Genomic DNA, 21,199 nt, shown 5'->3' on the forward strand with positions numbered 1-21,199 from the left:
TGATGGAATTACCGTTGTGTGCTTCGAAAGGCGGCCCACCTCCACGCCCTCTCCCGTGAGCGTGGCCAGCGATCCTAATAGTGTGCATGTGGCTTTCTTTAAAGATACGAGGCGGGAAGCTCATGATCACCTACACCCGCAAGAGCGATGCTGGGAAGTACGTGTGCGTGGGCACCAACATGGTCGGGGAGCGAGAGAGCGAGGTGGCCGAGCTGACCGTGCTGGGTGAGTGCCGGGCGGGGCGGAATGGCCTGAAGAAGGTGGGTGGCGGGGGGGGGGGGCAAAGGACGGGGCACCCACCGCGCGGAGTAGTTCTCTAAGTAAGATTGTGTTATAAATCTGTTCTGTCTGAACATATAACATGGCTTTTAGTTCGTTTGTCTAAACTTCGGTTTTTTTAGAAGGCTTTTCTAATTTTAGAGAGACCGTCGTTTGTGAAGAGACCTAGTAACTTGGCGGTCACGGCGGATGACAGCGCGGAGTTTAAGTGTGAGGCCCGAGGCGACCCGGTGCCCACAGTGCGGTGGAGGAAGGACGACGGAGAGCTGCCCAGATCCAGGTAGGGACCAGCACTGCGTGATGTGGTGCAGGCCCGCGGAACGGGGTTCACGTGCGCGCCAGTCACACGGTCCGCCCCAGACCCAGGTAGGGACCAGCACTGCGTGATGTGGCGAAGGCCCGCGGAACGGGGTTCACGTGCGCGCCAGTCACACGGTCCGCCCCAGACCCAGGTAGGGACCAGCACTGCGTGATGTGGCGAAGGCCCGCGGAACGGGGTTCACGTGCGCGCCAGTCACACGGTCCGCCCCAGACCCAGGTAGGGACCAGCACTGCGTGATGTGGCGAAGGCCCGCGGAACGGGGTTCACGTGCGCGCCAGTCACACGGTCCGCCCCAGACCCAGGTAGGGACCAGCACTGCGTGATGTGGCGAAGGCCCGCGGAACGGGGTTCACGTGCGCGCCAGTCACACGGTCCGCCCCAGACCCAGGTAGGGCTCAGCACTGCCTGATGTGGTGAAGGCCCGCGGAACGGGGTTCACGTGCGCGCCAGTCACACGCTCCGCTCCAGACCTCGGGAGGAGCCCGGCACGTGCTAGACAGAACTAGAATCAGGAGGTGGCCATGCTCTTTCTGAGGGTTTCAGACGAGAACTGTCCACTCGGACCCTGGCTGCCCAGGGAATCCTTTCACTATGTCCTATTCCCTGCACAGGTTTTCTTCTGTTCAACCAGCCCTCAGTTAACACCAGTCTTACATGGGAGCCGGTGGGGTAAGGAAGAGAGGTACCGCACGACTAACATAGCTGCACCAATGAAAAAGCAGCTTCCTTTTCCTTAGCCACAGCATCACCAGGGGACCAGGGACTAGAGGAGATCAGAATTTCTTGATATCTGTCAAGACCTTAACTGGCTAGAAGCAGAGATACACTAACAACATTAGGGAATGAGGCAAGGAAATGAAGCTTCCAGATATTGTCTCTCGGCTTTTGTGGCCAGGGAGTTTATTCCTTCAGTAAGCATGTGTTGAGCCCCTGCTGGATTTGGGGTTATAGTAGTGGCTTAGACATACTTCCTGCTCTCAAGGGCTCCCAGAAGGGGACATGCATTGCAAGAAACAGACTAATGCAGCAACTTCTTTGGTCACATAAAGGTAGACATTTGGGAGCAGTAAATTAGGAGAGACTTCGCAAAGGGAAGTGATATGTAAGCACTGCCTTGAAAAAAATATATCAGTCAGTTAAGCAAGAAAGAGGAGAGAGTATTCCAGGGCAACATCTCAACGTACATGCAAAGCTGAGAAATAACATTTCATGTTCTGAAGGGTGGAGAGTTTAGCATGGCTAGCACATAGGATGTGTAGCAAGAAGTTAAGGGATATTAGGTCAGAAACCCTGGGGCCAGATTATCAGAGGCTTGTATTAATAGACTAAAGCATTTTGAATCACATTATGTGCACACTGATGAGTCAAGATGTAATGCTATGAACAGGATTACTTTTAGAGAGAAGAATTTTTTTAGAACTATAGATATTACATTAATGTGGGGAGCCCAGCGGTATAGCTCAGTGGATTGACCATGGTTCCATGGACTGAGAGGTCCCAGTTCACTTCGAGGTCAGGGCACATGTCTGGCTTGTGGGCTCCATCCCCAGTAGGGGGCATGCTGGAGGCAGCCGAATGATGTTTCTCTCACATTGATGTCTCTCTCTCTCTGCCTTCCTCTCCCTCTAAAAAAAAAATACACACACACACACACACACACACACACATATTTAATGTGGGGAGAGGCTACTTTTCAGGGTCACCATTGTTGTCCACATAAGTGATATAAATTGCCTGAACTGGGAGATAGGGGTCCATTGTGGCAAGACATTTCTGAAACTAAATTGATAAATTGGATGATTTGTTAGATACAGGGAGCTAGAGAAGGAAAGTGGGTAGATTGTGTCAGGAGAAGGAGTTTGTTTATGTGATCGGTTACGAAAAGAAAGTTTTGTTTGTTTGTTTGTTTGTTTTTATCCTCACCCGAGGACATTTTTCGATATTTTGTTCAGATAGAGGGAGAGGGAGAGAGAGAGAGAGAAACATTGACGTGAAAGCGACACATCGAGTGGCTGCCACCCGCACGACCAACCAGGGCTGGGGACAAACTGCAACCAAGGTACGCGCCCCCAGCGGGAACCGAACCCGGATCTCTCAGGACCGCAGGCCGACGCTCTAACCGCTGAGCCAAACCGGCCAGGGCAAGAAAGTTTTATTTAACATATTAAATGTTAGGTACCTGTAGGATGTGATATCTAATTATTAATCAGTTGGGATTATGAATTTGGAGCTTAGATGAAAAAGGCACTGGAAATATTTGGGTTATTAATCCATATATAAACTATAGTAGATAATATAACTCAGGAGTGTTTTGTAGAGTAAAAGAGGGTTCAAGGGAAATCCAGCATTTAAGGGGAGGGAAAATGAGGCAAGGTGAATGAACTCTATAATGAGACTGAGTTCAGTTATCAACTCTGCCACTAAACAAGCTGAGGACAAGGCCAGCCAGCTCACTTACCCTCCTCTGCCTTGCTTTTCTCATCTGTACAATGGAGATGAGCGTAATACTTCATACAGTGGTTATAAGAATTTTAAAAGATAAAATTTATAAAACACTGTACGTCAAGAATATAAAAATTGCATGATCACTATCTTTTCATTTTAGTATGAGTATAGTAGCTTAAGGGAATAAACTAATAAGTTCCAACTTTTCCCAAAACTATATTTTTTTAGAAAGTAGTCCAATATTTTAGCCTACATAAATTAAAAAACAAGCTTTCTTCTGACTGTGTGCTTAGAGGAAAGCTGCATTTTATATGTTTTAAATATTCTGAAGCAAATGTTGCATGTGCTTAGATGCCTAGATGTGTCTTATTTATAATGGTGAGTCCTTTCAAATAGAAAGCCTCTTAATTGTGCTTTCTTTTGTTATGTCACTAGATATGAAATCAGAGATGATCATACCCTGAAAATTCGGAAGGTAACGGCTGGTGACATGGGGTCATATACTTGCGTTGCAGAAAATATGGTTGGAAAAGCTGAAGCATCAGCTACTTTGACTGTCCAAGGTACGGTTTGGGGAACAATTTGTTGTGGTTGTTTTAATATGTGAAATATCGTGATAATAATTGAAGAAAGTATAAGTTATTAAAGTAGTCTATATTAAATATAGGCTTTAAGTAGTGCTAGAAATATTTTATTTCAAACATTTTAACAACATTGTTGTTTTGCATATGGGAAGTCTATATGCATTTATCACAAGAAATTGAATTAAATTTTTGAAATTATGGAGAGTTCTGTCTTGGTCAAGTAAAGGAGGAGAATTACTGTAATCTCTGGGTCTTCAAACAAAGAGCCCGTCTAATCTCTTGTTGAAATGACAGCTATTGCCAACACTTTTGTATTTGAGTGCACACAAGTCTACCATTCCTCGGGTCACGCACTCACAAGGATCTGTACAACCTGGAACACAAAAACGAGACGAGTCTATTCCTCACTCGAATGCAAGGTCCATCCAAGTGTCAGAACTCTTACAGTCTTTTCTGTGCACACAGTGCCTGACGGAACAACACCCAATAAATGTTTGTTGAATGAATTGCATTTGCACTGTGCAAATTTTTATAAAGGTATATTATTTGGTGTAAAATGAACCAGAAATCAATGCCATATTCTACAGCTACAAGTTTTTGAATGTTATAGTTTTGTCTTAGACTGATGTGCAGAAATAGTTCTGTCACCCTTATATCCATAATCCAGATGTTTTTTATTCTCATGATCCCTTTTCCCCATTGTCTGTGATGTCATACTGATCATTTCTTAGTATGTCTCACCTTGAACGCACTCTCATTCTTTTTCCATTTTAGAAAGGACAGATTGTTTATTGTAGCATTTGAGAAACAATGACCTTTAAAGAACATTATGTTGGTGAAAAAAATCCCAATGTTGATAAGTATATAGAGTAAACAGGGATCCTGGCCATAAACCACTTAACTTGTTTCTTGGTGTGACATTAGTTGTCCTTGGTGCTGTCATCTCTCCTTAGCACTGTCTGCTCTAAGGCTGTTATGAAGAGAAAGGTGGCTTTTGAGGGAGTTACTTCTACTGTGGACTTTCTACAAAAGAGGCTTGTGGGCTTTTTACAGGAGAAAAAAAGAATAAAGAATATTTCCTTCCTGTCTTTAAAGCCATTATGACCCACTTTGGGGTTTTTAGCTGAACCTCATAAAAACAAAAGAAAAAAAAGAAAAGGATCAAGAACAAACATTGAATTTCTAAGACCTGGACTACTTCTCTTTAATCTAAGTTAGACTTGAACTCCATGTAAGGCTAAAACTGTAAGAAAAGAAAACCCCTGTACATTTAGAGAAAGCATAAATTTAAGAGATGTCAAACCCAAGTTCAAAAGCTCCCCAGAGGAAGTGGAAGTAGCCCAGGATGAATATAAGACATGAAAAGGTATCTCTCTAGGCTATCAGGACGAGAGGGTTGGCTGTCTATCATGTTAGTCGGAGAGATGTAGTGTTTCACTTTATGTTTTAAAGTACTTTACCTTGGGAGCCTCATGCATTTTTACGTAATAGCCATTCTGCTGTGTCTACAGTAGACATTGAAATCAAAATAAAGTTTATTTTTCCTGCAATTTTAAACTCAATTTCAAAGCTAATTCAGCCTTCAGTTTTCCATATATAATTCCTGCTTCCTACGCTTGCATTTCAATGGAATCTGGGTTCAAATGATCAAATCCAGAAACTACTTGAGGAATTTTGTTCTTATTTCAACTGCATTAAGTTTTCTGTAAACTTGTGAGAGATTTATATATTGTTAAGAAGGTAATTGATTCAACTATTAAGATACACATATTAACATCACTGTTAAAATATCTTTAACATGTTAGAATAATATACACAGTGTGTCAGAGAAAGCAATGTGATTTCCAACTGTAAAAGGTAACTAAGGAAAAAAACCCAGGAAACTTTTTAAAGAAAACTTGAGAAGTTATATCTTTTTCTTCATTTGAGATTGAATGTAGAAAAATACTACAGAGGAAACTCATCAGAAATGTATTCATTTGATAGCAGGAAACAATTATAACAATAAATTCAGTACTGCCGTTTTTATTTGAGGTTCATGTTTAGAATGGCCTACTGGAGTCAGTAGGGGATTAGAAATAATCTTCCTTTCTCTTACTTCCCACACAAAGAATATTTAATTTTAAAAGTTAATACTGGGTGACGAAACCTTGCCCTCCATGTAGAAGCTATGGGAAACGTCTCTTAAGTAAAGGTGGCTGATTTTTATTCTCAGTGAAGACATAATTAGTTCCAATATTTAAAAATAACTTAATTTGAGGCCTGGCCGGTGTGGCTTGGTTGGTTGAGTGTTGTCCCGTGCACAGAAAGGTCGCCAGTTTGCTAACCAGTCAGGGCGCATGCCCTGGTTGCGGACTGGACCCCCACAGGGGGCATGCAGGAGGCAGCTGATCCATGTTTTGCTCTCACATCCATGTTTCCCTCTCCCTCTCCCTTCCTCACTCTCTAAGAATCAATGTGAAATTAATTTTTTAATCCTCACCTGTGGATATTTTTGTATTTATCATCAGATAGAGTGGGAGGGAGTGAGGGAGAGAGAGAAACATCTATGTGAGAGAGAGAGAGACACTAATTGGTTGCCTCCCGCACAACCCGACCCGGGCCAGGTGGAAGACTGCAACCGAGGTACGTGTCCTTGACCGGAACCAGACCTGCGACTCATTGGTCCACAGGCTGATGCTCTACTGCTGAGCCAAACCAGCCAGGACGCAATGGGAATCTTTAAAAAAAATGAGTAACCTAATTTGAAAATTAAACCTTCCCCCCTTTTTTTCTTGATATCCCAATTCTACTTTTCTGGAGGCTCTACCTGTATATATTTTCTTAAATCGTTAACTCTAAGTATTTCTTTGTTTTTCTACTTGTGTGCTATTCAAGTGCTTAGCACGGTGCTGGGCATCTGGTAAGGACTTTATCTAGTGAGTACTTGTGACAAGTGGAATGAATATGGACTCCAGCCTTCTACTGGAGTGGTAGAAATACCCAGAGATGTAAGGGTGTCCTCAAGGAAATTCCAGCAGTTTCTGGTGGCTTTGATCCTGAGCTCCAACAGTAGGTTCATTTGGATCAAATGTGAATAGATTGAATCTATGATGGCTGCCTGCTGGTATGTGTTTGAAAGGGAGCAAAGTAAAACCTAGGACTAGGAAGAGTTTCCAAAATTTATCTGAACTTTGTTATCTGAACTTAAATACTAAACTAATCTGAAGCGTGTTAAAAATACAGAGTATCTGCTTGCTTCTGGAGCACCTGGTTCAGCAGATGCGAACTGGGGTGCAGAAATTTTTCAGTACTTTTTAAAAATAAGCAAGTTTATGAATCTCTGGATTGAAGAGTTACCTGATAAACTAATAGAAAGAATGAAGGGTGTAAAAAAAGTTTCTTTAGAGTTTGAGAATTACCAGAGCTGGAAGAAGTGTGTTACAGAGAATTGCGTAGCTAAGCACGTAGGCACTGGAGCCAGACAGAATTTAGTTGAGTTCTGCTGTCTGTGTCGTTTACCAACTGTGTGACCTACAAAAGGTTATTTAAACCACCTGAGCCCCAGTTTCCCTGTGTGTAAAATGAGTATAGCAATGCAAACCACAGCATTTTTAAAAGGATTAAATTTTTGAAATATATATATATATTTACTTATATATTTTTTGTATATTTATTATATATATTTTAACACTATCTGTTACAGAGTAAATGTTTTATAAATAAGGAGCATTATATTCGTATTAGTGTTATTATTGATAGGTTTATTGGTTAATAAGAAAAGTAGTAATGTTCAGGTAATTTTTCTCTGCTATTGTAACTGAAAAATCTTAAATACAATATAGTGATGCTAATTTATTTTGTAACAATATTTAAAACTCTTCTCAAATGTCAAATATTACATTTTCATTAAAAAACATCTTCTTGGCTTTTATAGTAAATGTGTTGGATCTTTTTAGCACCATCAAAGCTCATGCTAGTTTTATGCTGAAGTTTTGCAAAATAACTAGATAAATTAATGAAAATTATGACTATTTGGGAACAGAAATGTTTAAAAAATGATTGCATTTTACGTGCAATGCAGTGTTATTGTTACGGAAAAACATTCAGCTGAGGGTATTTGATCCCTATTCTGATTCTCTTAACTCTAAGAGTGACTGTTTTCCAGTTATTTGGATTCTCAGCATTTCAGGTTATCTTTCTATAAATTAGGGATGCTTCCTGGTAATTCATTTTAAGACGAGTAAGATTATCCATGAGCAAATATCCTCAAAAACTACTTCTTCTTAGAACTTCATGACTACTTAGAAGCTTCAGTTAAGCTGTGAGTAAAATAAGAGGCACACCCCGTTACTAGCAAGTCACTTCACCCCTAAAACCTACATAACATACTTATCTCATGTAACATTGTTTGGATTACTTTTTCTTGGGAGGCAGAATGCAAAGCCACTGAGCAAAATCAAAATATTGATTACTTGTAATATGGAATATTTTATTTTACGTGGAAGAAAATGTAAATTGTAGTAATATTTGGCACTATTAGGAGACCCCTGATTAAAAATATGTGCATCCTAATGAGCCTCTGCCAATGTTTAGTCAATAAAAAACACAGCCAGATTCCTTTAATTTGCATGTGTTTTGGTGTACCATTGAAACTGTCAGAATGAGACTCATAGGCTGCGGGGTAAGTAACTTGACCTATTGAAAAGAATTGATGTCTGTTACATGACCAATAAAAAATGGTGAAGTAATGCTGTTTGGAATGATTACAACACAAAAAAGCCTTTCTGTTTAACTCTCTGTTAACCAGAAAATTCAGTTAACCTGAACATGTTATTTTGTTATTTCCTGGAATAATCAAAAGTTTATAACCTATAAATTTAAACCATCAATGTTGTTGTATTTATACTTAGTGTTTTCCCTGATTTGTCCTCCTCAAGAATTTTCTTTGTGAATTTAAAATACACAAACAAAATCAGGCATCCTTTTACAAACATGTCACCTCAGTTTTGATTTATTTCATTTTTACATTTGAACTTGAATGTCTCATTTCAACAAGTATTAGGATTGCTGGCTCTGTCTTGGTAGGAAAGAAGTATCCTCTGACCTAGTGTTTTATATTGCATGATGGCTCCATCTTTTACAGAAAAAGATATGTTCTGTGGTATTTAGAACCATTTTATGGGTTGCGACATACCTATAAAATATAAAATCTAACCAGAACAAAATAGATGCACAGAGCTGCCCTGCCAGGTTTTAAAACAGTGAACCCTTGAAACTGTTCAAAGTTACGCCTCTGCTCGGTGTACCAAGAATTGTAGCAGGTTTGTTTTATATTTTACTATCTTAATCCACCTATTAGATCTTTATTAAATGTTTGCCAGGTGGGCCTTTGGGTCCTTCTTGGACTCACATGACAGCCAACTTAATGGTTTACTTGTTTTTATTTTGGACCAATTCATGGTTAATTTAAAAAGTGTGTTTTTTGTTTGTTTGTTTTTTGGTATTTGGCTGAACGTAGCCTTTAAGAAAAGCATAACGGATGTAGCTTCAAAGCAATTAAAATAAAGGAAGAAAGTAATTTTATTTACTATATAGTATTAGTAACAAACTCTTTAAATTAGTATTTATTTATGATGACAATCATGTAGATAGCTTTTCAAATAATTCCATTTTGAGGAGTGATATCCCCAAAGAAGATAAGGCCACATAGAGTTTAAACTAAATTTTTTTGTTTCCAGGTTTGCCGTCTGCCCCTGAGATCTCTTGTGACCCTTGGCATCAGTGGGACTCATTGCTTAACAAGGCAGACTAGATGGCATTATCAATCTTTCCACCCCCTTTGCAACTTTACAGATAAAACAGCTCTTATTACTGTTAAAATTTCATTTCCCAAGTAAATTTGCGACTCTCTATCACCAGAGTGATCATGTTCCCATCGCTGTGTCTGTCACAGGAAACCAAACTGAAAACCGACTTCCACACACCGACCATTTCCCAAGCAATCACATATTATCTTCACTGAGTTGAAACGTTAAGAAAATCTAACCCCATTTTTGTCTGCCTCTCTTTCAGTGGGAACCAAAAGACATTTAGTCCTGCCGTTTCCCTTAGCCCTGAGTGCTGGGCGGGGCGGGCGGGAAGCTGGACATTTAGACCTCACTTCACACTCCAGTGCTCTGCTCTGCAGGCCTCTCACGGGCCAGTTATTCTTTGTGGCTCAAGAAACAGTTGCTTTTGTGCCCTTTCAGCAACCGCTCTGTTAAAAGAAAAGGCAGATGCCAAACACCTCTGAACCAGGTGATTCTCTGCTACTAGACAAGAGGTTTTCTGTGCAATCCCAGCTCTTTCTCCTAAGTACTTGCCCATTTTTCTTCCCTTGATGTGAAATTACTCCATCCCCTCAATTTCAGCACCTGTTTTAATTTTAAAGTATAAAATATGATACCACGAGGGATGTCACTATCTCTTTAGATGATATTGTCGGCATACAGTAGGAATGTTCGCATGAGTGATCCAGGGAAGCGCACCGAGTTCTCTCCGAAGAGCTGTTGCTTTGCGCTGGCGTCGGTGTTTCTGCCTGCTGTACCCCTGCTGTACCGGGAGGGACCCCTCCGCTGCCTGGCCTCTGACCCTTCTGGAAGGCGGAGCCTTTGAGCCTGAGATTGACATGAGACCAGGGAGCGCAGTGGTAGAAAAAAGACCTGTTCTGTCTTTTGGCTGACTTAATTGCTACTAATGGGATATTTTCAAGAGGCTCTCCTTGCTGCTAGTGAACCTCAGGCTTCAAACATGCAGCTTTGCTGAAATCCCCAGGGCCCGACCTGATGACTGGCTCCTGGCGATGCCCCGTGAGCGCGGGCTGCGCCCAGTGAGGGGTCTCAGTGAAACCAGAACTCTCAGCGTCTGTCTGCGCTTGAGGTTTCTACTGCCCCAGAGTGGGACTGTTTATCCTCGGGGATAACAGTGCTGCGCAGGGAACACGGGGCCTTAGGCGTCGGAGCTGGCTCTCCTGCGGGCACCGTTCCGAGATAGCTTGCGTGGTGGAGCAACCGTGCTTGACCCGCCTATTTCCAACATGACAATCATCACAAAATCCTGCTTTATGCCCTTCAATATCTCTCGTCCTTCCCACCTTCTTAGTATCGCTTTAATTCAGGCCTCTGTGCTCTCTCGAGCAGTGAGATGGTTAATCTGTAACCAGTTTCCTTGCCTCCATCCTGCTGCATAGAACCCACTCTCCACCCAACAGGTTTAGCTACCTAAAACACAACTCGAGTTACATTAATTTTATCCGTAAAAAATTTTCATGTTCCCAGGATAGCATTCAAAATGCTTAGCAGAGCTGTGCTGGCAACCTGGTCTTCTCTCGTGTGACTGCCCTTCAGTCTGGGGTCACTGTGTTGTCCTCATATTTCTTCATGCACATACTATGCAGCTTACCTCTGGGATTTTCTTTATGTTGGTCCCTTGGTTTAAAATGCCCTGGCCCATCTTCTATTTGATAATTACTCCTATGCTTGGACTCACATCAGGAACAAATCCTTCAAGAAGCTTTGCAAACAGTCCCCACACCAGTGTGTGGTAGGAATTTTCCCATTCATGTACCCATTGGACACTATTGCTACACTGACTGCATTTTAATGTGCCCCACATGACTGAATTCCTTAGGGGCACACTTTTTTTTTTTTTTTTTTTTATTCTCACCACAGGATATGTTTATTGATTTTAGAGAGAGAGGGGAAGGGGAAGAGAGAGACAGAGAGCGAAAGAGAGAGAGAGAAACATTGATGTGAGAGAAAAATCAATCAGCTGCCTCCCATAGTAGGTGCCCCACCCAGGTAATCAAAGCCACAACCTTTTGGTGTACAGGACAATGCTCTAACCAACTGACCCACCCAGCCAGGGTGAGATCTAATTTTTTTATGATAACTGATTAATGTAGAGTTTGGTGATTGTTCTACTATTCTGAAAATATCACTTCTGTATCTCCTTGATATTGAGATCTATCTTTGAAAATTACTCCTCAGTATTTCTTTAGAAAGTGTTATAAGATTTTTTTTTCTTTTTGCTGCTGCTATTAACAAACATTCTGTAAAGTAGAATCAATAGCATAATCTTTTCTGACAGACACACTTGGGTTCAAATGCTGAATGTGTAACTTATTAAATTTCTGCTTTTCAGTTTTCTTAACAGTAAAATGGGGTGAAAGTGACTAGTTTGTAAGATTGTTTTAATGATTAAATGAACTACTAAATATGACATGTTTAGTACATTATTTAAAGCATTGGAATGCTCAATAAAAGTGGAAGCAGTGATGCATAAAGGAAAAGGCAGTCCCTTAGTGATGTGTCTGTGTGTGGAAATGCGGACTTCACGCACCTTCCAAGTTCCGAGCTGCCTCTCACTAGTGGTGGAAAAGGATCAGGGTCTGAGTCATGTGTGCATCTCCCCAAATATTTCCATTGACATATATATAGTAAATACTTTTTTTTTTTGTCCTCACTCGAGGACATTTTTCCATTTTTTTGTTCAGATAGAGTGGGAGGGAGAGAGAGGAAAAGAGAGAGAGAGAGAAACATCGATGGGAAAGGGACACATTGACTAGTTGCCTCCCACACAACCCAACGTGGGCTTGGGACAAACTGCAACCGAGGTACGTGCCCTTAGCAGGAACCAAACCCGGGTCTCTCTGGACTGCAGGCTGACACTCTAACTGCTGAGCTAAACCGGCCAGGGCTACAGTAAATACTTTTTAATAAACAAAGGCTATCAAGGCTTCTGTAACCATAGTAGATATATATCAGTTTTTATTCTAGTCGCTTCAGACAATAGTAGATAACTGAAGTATATTACACAAAATCTGCATTTAGTTAGAAATACTTTTTGTTTGTATTAATTATGTAAACATGATGCACATACATACATATACATTTGAGACCCAAATGAGTTGTTTTGGTTAAACAGAATCAAAATTAACATGATTTCCTTTGATCACTAAATATAAATATTACTCCTCCTGGTATGTTCACTGCTGGTAAATTTCCTGATAGAATCAATAATAATATTGAATCCCTTCCTGGCTCCTTGAATAAATATAATTCATATATTGGAACAATTGAATTAACTGAAGGTAAAAAATAACTTGGATAGATGGTCCCTAGTAATAACTTCCATATTACTTAAAACTTTAACAGTCTTGAAATGGATCAAAAGGCATAATCCATTAAAAAAATATGCATCTGTGCCTTTGACAATTTTCTAAGATGTGAAGTAACAACTTTGAAGATAACCAAACCACATGAATCACTAAATAATTATTTCCGAATGTCAAATTAAAATTTAGGTAAAATAAAACAATATAGCTTGCTGTGGCTTTTATTGCCAGTACTAGGGGATAAAATTAAATCAACCTGCATTCAAAAATGAACTATAGGGGGAAGAAGACCAGTTTTATAAATGTGTGGTTTCCATATATAGGGTTTGCTGTGTTCAGCTTCCTGTCAGCATATGGGATCTTTGTGGAAGAGTCATATGACTTTTTAAGGCCCTATGGTATCTCGGCAGAGAAGAGGTAATGGGGAGAGGCTGGCCTTTCAGTTCGGAGTTCCTTTCTTTGATGTAGACTTCATCTAAATCATTTGTTGGGATCGTTTGCTTAAATTGCTGATTTCAGAAAAGCTGGCAGTATAATAGTTCATTGTTTCTGACCATTAATGTGGTTATTTGAGTCAAAGCCAAAACTAACTGTGTCAAGGGGCCTTTTTGCAGGTTCAGGTCAGGTTTACTACAATACGAGATCCTGGTTAAAAACTGTGAGTTCATCAACATTTCGATGAAACACATATTACAAGGCCCTCAAAAGCTTTACTAGATGACATTAAGAACCTTGATATGTGTGTGACATTTTTGCCAGACTCTGACAGGACAGAATGGAGTGGTTCTTCATGACATACGGCAGTAATCCACAGAGGCCTAATAAAGTCAGTGGTCTTATAGTAATCAGGGGTTGGGGGATATTTATATTTATACATATAATATTTTATATATTATAATTGCATAATTTTATATGTAATTATTATATATGTACATAATTATAACATATATTTATGTATTGTAATACACAGACATCGCTACCTCCTCATGTATATATTGCTACTTTTAATGTTAAATTCAAGAGTCTTATTCAAAAAGCCTCCCTTATAGGATTTGTTGTGGGTTTTTTGTGTGTGATCTATTGTTGCTGTTGTTTATCTTGTAGTTAAAATAATGATTTTCTTTAATCAGTAGAAAATTGGAAGGGCTGAGGAGAAAAATATTTGTGATTGTGAAAAGAAAACTCAGGAAGACAGTGTATGAGTGGAGACTTTGAAGGATCAGTCTTGCCAAGCTGAGCTCTTTGTGAGGAGGCTGAGAGTGAACCGCCATCAGCCAGGGCCTTTAACGAGGTCCCACCGCAGAATTTAACCAGAGAATGATTTGTGGGAACGGCTCCCTCCGTCCTGTTCTGATCCAGGCGCGCAAGGAGGTGCTGAGCTCCGCTCCCTGCTGGCTTTTTTATGCTATTTGATTTGATTAAGACCCAGCAGCATTATGGCCTATGATTCCTTCTTTTTTTGTTTTTTTTTTCCCTGTATAAAGGACAAAGTAAAGAACTTCTTGTGTTCTTGTAGCCTGTCAGAAATAGCCGTTTTAACCCTAATCACTGCTGAAGATGTGACATTCACTTAGATTTCTTTCATTTACTCATAAAGGTTTTTGGTTGCTGTCAGTTATTTCATACAGACTGATATAAATCTTAAAAATTATTCAAAAGGAAGAGCATTCTCCTTATGGCCCTCCTTCAGAGAATTTGAAGCACTCTCTTAATGTGTGTGCCAAGCTAGTGTTTGAAGAAATAAGTAGAACATTCAGGTACAAGAAATAATTGATGCATGCGATGACTCTGTGACAAAGAATGACACTGCACACACTAGTAAATCGCACATCATGGGCCTTCCATTGTGTTTGGAGCTTTCCTGTGATTTATTCATCTGCATAACAGTGGGTAAGGCTTTCTCAGCCCAGTGATATAGATGTATGACTTAACAACTGTCTTTAGCTACCTACGTTCTCAAACAGTTGCATCAGTGTGGAAATGGAAATACATCATTGAGTCGTGTGATCTATACCATCTGAACGACTAAGTATGAGCATGAAGTTTGGAGAAGTAAATTGTTATTTTGCTCTAGCCATTGATAAGTAGCTCATTTTAAAACATTAGAATCATTGCTAACAATCTCACATAACTTTAATTATTTTGTGATGTTCTGTATCATTAAATGTAAAATAATTAATTCTAAGTGAATTCACATTACTATATTCTATTTTATCCAGAATTGTTAGGCGAGTGTAATAGAGATAATTCATTGGTTAGAAGAGAATAATCATAAGTAAATCATTGTAGACTAGTTGATATTAGGGACACCTTTTTTCCTGTGAGGAACCCTAGGTAGATTAAATATGCAAGACAATTGAAAATTTAACTTTTTATGTATCCGTATGTACTGATTTTTTAAATTAGGTGTTTACTATTATTTTAAATATTTCATAGGTATACAAGGCATTAATAATTCTGCTAAACAGTACTCATTCTAGTAGATTCACTAAGCATTCCAGCATGCCAAACATCACACTCATCATTAGCATACTCTTCAGTTACGCAGAAGCTAACATCCTCTGAGCCTTATTTCAGTAATTTAAAAATATGTTTTTTAAAAAAAATTAACTTTGTGGGTGGTGGTAGTCATTTCAAACAGTGTTCTTTTTAGGTCGTTAATAAAGAGATGAGGTGTGGTCTTGTGTCTTTCCCAAATGTGCTAAGTTACTAAGTATAACCAATAATAAATCAGTGTGGCCGGATTTAGTTTCCTTGGTAAATAATGTTCAGTTATATAATTTCTGTACTGGAGTGCTGAATGTTGGACATGTATGAAGCTCACAAATAATTTACTTTGGCTAGTTTTACAGATGAGAAAATTGAGATCAGATATGCCTTTATACTGCATAGCAAACTGTGAACGTATATTTTGATATTTGACTGCAAACATTTGACATTTGTGGTGGTTGTCCTGAAAGGTTGCATCACATCATTTTTCAGAGATAATATTGGCTGTTTTGACATTGTTTTACTAGGAGAAAATAAAATATAGCATGAGTCATTTTCTCCCCAAATTCTTTTAATATGTGTGAATCTGTTAATAAATAAGCAGAATATCTATGTATCTGTGTTAATTTTGTATATTAATACATGAGTTGTACATTTGAATAATTTCCTTTTAATTGAAGTATAATTGACATATAACATTATATTAGTTTCAAGGGTACAACATAATGATTCAATATTTGTATATGTTGCAAAATGATTACCACAATGTCTAGTTAATATGCATCGCCCTACATAGTTACAAAATAAAAGCTATGAAATTTTTAATGGGTCATGTATCTCAAGGAAGAGGGAGAGAACAGATCCAGGTTTCTGGCTTCCTAAACTGATTTGGGGAGTATTACCATCAGAATTATTATCCTAAGATTCTGTGTCAGATGGCATACAAATTGTCATAGAGTGCTGACTGGTTGTATTTTAATCTCAGACTCTTCAGTATGTAAACAGTTAAGTTGCACCATGTGCTAACTGCTTTTTGGTAAAGTTGGCACATTTTTAGAAGCAGACAGAAAGGAGGAAGAATATTAACTTCTTCTGAGCACTGATCATATGTCAAGCATTGTTCAAGGTCCTTTTTATATCTTTGGGAGAATAATTATTTATTAGTATTCTGTTAAACCCAACTCTGAACAGATACTCTACAGCAAGGTTTCTCAGTCCTGGCACTATTGACATTTTGGGCTGGATCGTCCTTTGTTGTGGAGAGCTGTCTTGTGCCTTGTAGGATTTTATCAGCATCCCTGGTCTCTTCCACTAGATGCCAGTAGCACCACCCCTTCAGTGGTGACAACCGGAATTATCTCCAGAACTACTGAGCTACAGAATAATGTAAGATTTGAATGGAGGGGAAAAGTTCATAGTGCTTTATGTATCCATTAAATATATTCTAAAAATGCCCCTCTTAATTACTCTATCTTTATGTCTGAAAAGTTGAAAGATGTAATGACAGGCTTTTATGTTAAACTCAATCTTTTCCCCAAAAGGAAATTATATCTTAGTATTAGTATATTCTAAGGGTTTTTAATTGTTAGAGATATTGTCATTCATGAATGTCTATGAATATAATTGCTCTAGCGTAACAGAGCCTGGGTTTTTGTCAGTTAAAGTGTAGACAGCTTCACTACTTGAAAATTTAAGTGTTCCTCTGTTTTAATAAAAAATGTGTTTTTTCCCCCCAAATCTTATAACTTACTACTTTTACTCCATTCGTATTCTTCTGGAATGTGGTATTTACCATTCTAGATGGTCATATTTGTTCATTTAGCTCTGCTGGTCAAAGAGCACTATATATGAAAATGAAAAAAAGTCACATCAATTAAAGGATTCATTACAATTTAGCTACTAAGAATGAAAACTTCTATCTGTGAACTAGCAGAAGAATTCCTTAAAGGTGATTTCATGTGTAGCCCGTCCAGGAAAACTGCTGTTCCCTGGTATGACAGTTTACCACAGGTAAATTTGCTTACCTGTGAAATCTTCCATAGAGTCATTCTAAGAGTTTAGAATACTTAAATTATTTTAGAACCAAATATTGTGTCAATCTTTTGTTATTATGTTTTAAAATAATTGTATGGCCAAAGCCAACAGTGAAGAATCTCAACATTTTATGTAACTTGTAAGTATAAACTCAAATTGTCATTAATCTTCCAAAATTGAGTTCTCAGTGTAAAAATAGCAAACCTTTAATCATAATTTTGTGCCAATTATGAAATATTTTACTTTCTTGATATATTTCTGTATCTTCTGTATTTCTCATATGAGCTATGTGTATGAAGTACTTCACCAACTTAAGGTCACGTTAACTAAAAGGAATATTTTTTAGGGCATTTTCTTTTAGAATATACATTTATATATAAATAATTGTGGAAAATATTGGGAGCAGAGGGATATATCTGTTCTCTTGCTTTGGATCTGAATTTCCACTCTTAAAATCATAGCGTAGAAAGCACTTTGAGTCAACTGCCCTGTTCCTTTACCAGACAGGATTATAGTTAAACTGTTATGGCCAAATGGATGTAAATCCCAATTTTAAAGACCTCTGGAGAAATCACAGTTGGCAACAAATTCATGGTTCAGTGACCTTTACTGTTAACTGCTTCTTCTCTGTACTTTGCCTAAGTCATACATGCCTTCATTTAGGCCATTATCTTCTCTTCTGGCCGAAGTAGTCACCAAGATTGCCTGGTCCCTGTATTTATTAGACCTGATTTGAAGGCTGAAGTATCTGTCCAGCTAACTTATTTTCTCAGAACAAAAAAATATCTCTTCCTTCAGCTTCTATATAATTTTTTTCAAATATTTGTCATCTTTCTGACTTCTGTCTCCTGTGACAGAGAAAATGTCTTTTCTTTCTCTCTTCCTACCTCCCTCTTCCTCTCTCTCTTCTTGCCTTCCTTCCTCTCTTTCTTCATTCCATTTTTGCTTCCTTTCTCTCTTAGCTTATCCTATTTATACCTAAAGATTGTCTGAATAATATATGTTCTTGGAAAGAAGATTTCAAAGTAATTAAATAATCTGGAGCCCTTTGAGTAACAAAAGAGGAAGAAAGTCTTTTATACTAAGTGTGTGTGTGTGTGTGTGTGTGTGTGTGTGTGTGTGTATAAGAGACAGAGAGAGAAAGGCTAAATTCTCCCAAATTTTTAAACACTCATTTGAAAAAAAACTACTAGTTGAGTATATAAATCTGTATTATTTCTAATTATTTTTAATGAAAGCTAAACTTTTTCCCCTTTTAGATGCAAAAAATCCAAGTTTTATAATTATATAATTTATATGTGTTACATAACTATATATATATATTGTTATACACACACACACACGCACGCACACGCACTTTCCATAACTCCCCATCCCTCCCCTTCAAGAAAATTTAATCTTGATGAAAACAGTATGCTTTCTACAAACTCAGCTTGTGGTAAGTCCTCTAACACCTCACCCTGTTGTTGTTTTTGTTAATCCTTACCTGAGGATATTTTTCAGCTGCTTATTTTAGAGAGAATGGAAGGGAGGGAAGGAAAAAGAGAGAGAGAGAGAGAAACATCAATGTGAGAGAGACACATCAATTGGCTGCCTCCTGCATGACCCCAACCCTTCAGTCTGAGGGCTGACGCTCTAACTACTGAGCAAACTGGCCAGGGCCCTTACCCAATTCTTTACATTCTTTAATATATATTAAAACATTAGAGCTGTTACTGGAGATTGATTGTAATCTGCTTAATGTGCTATGTTTAAAAAATGAAATAGCATGTTTAGCTCTGACCAGGGGGCTCAGCTGGTTGGGGCTCTGTCTGGTGCACTGGAGAGGCGGCTCCACTCCCAGGCAGGCACTGCCCAGGTTGCTGTTTCCACCTGCACAGGGAGTGTACAGGAGGCAACCGATCTGTTTCTCTCTCACACTGATGTTTCTCTCTTTTTCCCCCTTCCACTCTCTAAAATCTTTTTTTTTAAGTTTCAAAAATGAAATAGCACATTTTAACCTCTTAAAAATATATTTGATATATTTACCTTAAAAATAATTTTTGTTAAAATATTGTTTATCATGTTTCAAAAGAGTATTATTTTCTTCCATTTATAATGATTTCACCTGTTGTGATTAAAATTGGCTCACCCTTAAATGACTGTGTTAATCCTTTTTATTTCACCAAAAGGTGAACTTTTCAAGAGGCTGTAATTCTTCATTCTTCTTTCCTGTTAGCTTTCCATGTCTTTTTTAAACAATCACTAAATATTCTTTACAAGTTTTTAATATCATGAGGATTTCTTTACAAAGAGTTCTTATATATAAAAAATAATGATTTTAGGTTAAACAGTTTAAGACAGTTTAAATGCAAAATCAAATACATTTTGTGTCATTGCATATAGTTCTCCCCAAACTGATTAACCAGTAGGAACATTTGTACAGAGGCGTGGATTTAGGCAAGAGGCCTGGAAGCAGTCTTTGGTTTAGTCATCTGTGACCTTGAGAAAGTTACTTAACAGTTGAGGTTCTCTTTCTAGTGCTAAAAGGATAGGGTTAGACTGATAAGTTCTAAGGTCACTTCCAGCACTAACATTTTAGAGTTTTATTGTTTTATGAGACAGGCTTTTCCTCTTTGTGAGGGGGAAAGGGAGTTTGAATAGAGGTGTTCCCAGCCTTTAAAGCAGGAAGAAAAGTTGTTGAGAAAAATTACGAGGAGGATGAGAGAGAAGCTGCCCATAAATCACAGACTTTAGTAGATGACGAGCAGGATCCAAGCAACTCTGCTCTGCTCTGGTTGTTTCCGGACATGCCAACCTGGACAACGACGGGCACTGGGTGTCATACAGAAGGGCCGACTCTGGGTGGAAAGAAAATCCCTTGACCTGACCCTGAGAGAAGCAAGGAGAAAAGGGAAATCTGAGAAAAATTTAAAGAAATTTCTACCATTTATTTTGTAGCAAAGAAAGTTTGGGATGGTAGTTTCCTTCAAATGAATAAAAGGGTTTTATATGGAGGATATTGATGGCATTTATTTGTTTACTGAAACCAGAACAAATGGAAAGGGGGTTAAATTATGACAGGTTTTCGTTTGGATAAGAAGAACCTTTCCTGAGAATCATCATTAAAAGCTAAAATGATTATTCATGATAGGGTTTTTCGGTTATTGTCATTGACATGATATGCAAATGTTTTGTCTTGAAATTCCTAAACACATGGGATCTTTATTAATACAAGATTCAACTCCTATTACTTAATTACTGGTAAAACCTTTAAGCAAGCAATAAACACTTTTTCAATTTTAAATGTTCTGCTCTCCAGTAATTTTCTTATTTCTAACATGTTGGATGTTTTTTAAATGTTTAAGGAATGTTAAATTACTGAGACTATATGATTAGAAAACATTTAGGGATCATTAATCTCTTGATTTTAAATAAGCTTGATTTTTAAATGTGTAAGCATAATTAGATCAAATGTATTTTCACAGAGTACCCCAAATTATGGTTCTACAACTTTTTGGGTTTTGTTTTTTTTAAGCAAAATTCTATTTGCTACAGTTTGTCAGGTTCTCTCTTGTAGTTTCTAAATATTTTTTTCTGTCATTTAAAAGACGTCATTTTTGAGGTTTCAAGAAGTGTAACCAACTCGATTTACTTTGTGTTTTCAAATCTGAATAGTATGGCTGATCCTATTATAAACATTATGCTTGAGTAAATGAAAAAGATTTTTTTTCCTTTTCTTTCCTGAGTGAATGAAAAATGTGCTTAAAGTTTTTTTTTCTTTCAAATGAAAAATAAATATGAGTTTATTTCATTCACATTGAAGGAACCATGTGAGTTAAAATGTGTTTCTGAGTTACCTTTACATTTTGTACATGTGGCAATAATAGGTCAGAGAACTTTTGTCTCTTAAAACATTCCCATTTCACA

At 38.3% G+C, this 21,199-nt stretch overlaps 1 protein-coding gene across 1 annotated transcript in view; it reads left to right on the plus strand.

Moving 5' to 3' along the window:
- The window catches only part of ROBO1 (roundabout guidance receptor 1), a 539,216-nt gene that overhangs the window by 429,718 nt on the left and 88,299 nt on the right, over positions 1 to 21,199 (plus strand). Inside the window, exons 4-6 of the mRNA XM_036243340.1 lie at positions 105 to 225; positions 421 to 559; positions 3,482 to 3,609. Coding sequence (XP_036099233.1) covers positions 105 to 225; positions 421 to 559; positions 3,482 to 3,609 — 388 coding nt within the window. The remainder of the gene's footprint in view (positions 1 to 104; positions 226 to 420; positions 560 to 3,481; positions 3,610 to 21,199) is intronic.

Source organism: Molossus molossus, unplaced genomic scaffold (assembly GCF_014108415.1).
Source record: "Molossus molossus isolate mMolMol1 unplaced genomic scaffold, mMolMol1.p scaffold_m16_p_5, whole genome shotgun sequence".
NCBI lineage: Eukaryota > Metazoa > Chordata > Mammalia > Chiroptera > Molossidae > Molossus > Molossus molossus.